The sequence below is a fragment of the Sesamum indicum genome, linkage group LG5, assembly GCF_000512975.1.
Source record: "Sesamum indicum cultivar Zhongzhi No. 13 linkage group LG5, S_indicum_v1.0, whole genome shotgun sequence".
In the NCBI taxonomy this organism is placed as follows: Eukaryota; Viridiplantae; Streptophyta; class Magnoliopsida; order Lamiales; family Pedaliaceae; genus Sesamum; species Sesamum indicum.
The window spans coordinates 1,785,484-1,788,237 of NC_026149.1; the positions used below are offsets into that span (position 1 = coordinate 1,785,484).

The following is a 2,754-nucleotide window of genomic DNA, read 5'->3' on the forward strand; positions in this document are numbered from 1 at the left end:
ACAACATTGCATCAATTTGACGGAAAATTCTTACCCATATTAGGTTCGGTCGAACCAAACCAATCATAAAACATGTGTAATAGACTTTACCTGTGATTGATAACTTTTTTTTAGCTATACATCAATCACATGACAAGTGCATTGTACTTGCTCAACCAAACTCGATTTGAATTAGAAAAGCTCATACTCTCGGCACGCTAGTTTAGGTGATTTACATCTGAAGTGGCAATTTTGGGCTCAAAATGGCAGGAGCAGAGCTCTTTCTGTTGCCTTAAAATTTTAATAACAAGAATTGTAAGCTCAAAAGGACCATTGCACTTGGATTTGTTCACACTTCAAGAACTGATTGTGCCAGTTTTATCACCCAAAACTCAGACAAATCAAGTGAAAGAATCACCAGAAACCAAGAGAAAGAACATCTTTTGCATTGATGAAATACCTTTACAGAGTTATATTTAACCATAGCCTGCAAAAGCAAACCCTTTTCTTTTGGACATTGTTAATTACTAATCCAGCACAACCAGCTTCTGATACTCTTCACCTGAAATTGCCATGTCCATGACGGCCTCAGGATTAAGTGTGCCACCCTCCTCCAGAAACAAAGTCATCAAATTCTTTGAAAACCCACTCACAAGCGCGACGCCTGGCTGGTTCCCTGGCACCGGTGTGGCCCTCGAGTCCCTCAAATTCCAAAATACAATTTCAGGGATGCAGTCTCCATATCCTTTCTCTGTAAACTTCCTCACGATCGCCTGATAATCAGTCTCCCAAGGCACTTCAGAGGCCTGATCAAATTCCATGTCACTGAACACAAACAACCTCTTAATCATCCGATCAGTGGGCAGATTTCCCTTCACAGCAACTTCCAGTATCACATCAAATACCTTCTGGAAGTTAGTAGAATACCCCCAATCCATACTTCTAACAAACTCAGATTTTTCGCGCAAGCTATCCCCTTCGATCGCATGAAGCTTCGGATCTGAGCTAAACGTGATGATCTTTCCTTTCCAAGGCTCTTCACACAACTCCGAGACCAACATCCCAAGCGCGATAGCAACATTCATTGGAATTCCAGCCATACTACCTGAAACATCAGAAACTGCAAGGCAATTATTAAGTTTTCCCTTCCGGGCCATGTCATCCACCACTCTCTTCCATTGAAGCTCGGCCACTTGACCGCCATCGGCATCATCCAAAGAAGCAATTATCTCATGAGGAAGCAATGCACCAGCAGCGATTTTGGCTTTCCCAGACTTCACCTTCTCGAGATACTCCTCAAATCTTTCCTTATCGTGCTTCAAGAATTTCTCCTTGTAGAATTTCATAGCAACAGATGCCACTCTACTGTAAGGAATGGATCCCCATTTGTTGGCTCCGATGAAAACTTCAGGCAATTCCAGGGATTTACGCAGTGGAACCAGTACTTGCTTCCTCAGACGGTCCCTCACCCGATAAGCATAATGGGCGTCCTCAATTCCTTCGTATTCTGGATGTTCCTCCCTAGGGAACATCTTCCTGGCGATGGTTTCACACAATAGTGTCATTTTATCGAAGGAAGAATCCAGGGAGGGGCACCATTTCGCGGCGAGGCTGATTTTATACACATCCCCTGAATTCAACATCTTCAAATCCGATTTCAAACACTGGGCGAAAAGATCAGACACCCGATCGTGCAAGAACTTGAAATCAGGATCACGATTGAACCTCTCAACAACCCTCTTTGCCCTGGCAATCTTCTTCTCTTCTCGGCTCGATTTCTGCTCGGTCTTCTCTGTTTTTTCATTTCTTTCTACACCACTGCCCCTTCCCCTCCCCCTCCCCTTTCTGCCACGTTTCCTCTTCATCCACATCTCCTTCGCTATTTTTCGTGCATCTACCCCTTCCAGGAGTCGGAAAAGAATCTCGGGCAAATCCTTGAAGTACCCAAAATTGGCCAAGGAATCCAAATTTCCCGCAAGAGTTTTGGGGTGATGCTTATGCAGCCACAACGCAGCAGTGTAGTAGCCTTCTTTATCAGATTTCCCAGTACCCCGGACTCCCCTGAGATTGCAGACAAGCTTAAGGGCCTTCAATGGATCTTGACTCCAAGCGAATTCCAGGCGGTAAATCAAGGTTTCCGGTGGAGTATCGGGAACAACATGGAAGAAGAAATCCAAACAGGGATTACCCGTTGTGAAAAACGTCGGGGAAAGATTCTCCGTAAGGCCCATAGTTGGATTACTAGAGAACACCGTCTTGTTAAAATTTTCCACCATAAGGTCCACGAAGGGATCACTGTTGGCAGTGTTTATCTTCTTCTCCTCGTCGGCGGCCGTAACGGTGGAAGTGGCGGCGAATTCTTGGTAGATTTCTGGTGGCCCAAGAAGAATTGAAGTTGATTCGGCCATGATCGGGAAGCTAGTAGTGAATTGGGTGATGGGAATGGGTGAATTTAGAGAAAATATATAGAGAGGAGAATGACTTGGTGGCTACGCATAAGTCAATACTTTCTTCTGTCGGGATGACTTCGACTTCGTTGCTCATTTCTAGAGTGCTCAAATCTCAAATGCGAAATTCTTTTCATGTGTATTTTTTTATTTTTTTTCTTTTTTTTTTAAGTGTGCATTTAATTTCGTTACCACCCCAAATTTAGGAAAAAAATCATAATTTTTTTCGAAAAGTATGGATTATCTACATTTTTCTCAAGAAATATTAAAAAAAAAAAGTGGTATTTTATAGATAGTGTTACATTTTCTAAAATGAAATTAGTGCAAA

The 2,754-nt window shown here is 42.9% G+C and overlaps 1 protein-coding gene across 1 annotated transcript; it reads right to left on the reverse strand.

The window, feature by feature from the left end:
* LOC105161636 lies at window positions 402-2,520 on the reverse strand. The gene has a single exon (XM_011079385.2). It carries the CDS (start codon window positions 2,385-2,387, stop codon window positions 507-509), a length of 1,881 nt encoding a protein of 626 aa, XP_011077687.1. The 5' UTR covers window positions 2,388-2,520; the 3' UTR covers window positions 402-506.

Bases quoted from the DNA above. Each gene is read 5' to 3' on its own strand.
- LOC105161636 (XM_011079385.2), bottom strand. From the start codon at position 2,387: ATGGCCGAATCAACTTCAATTCTTCTTGGGCCACCAGAAATCTACCAA.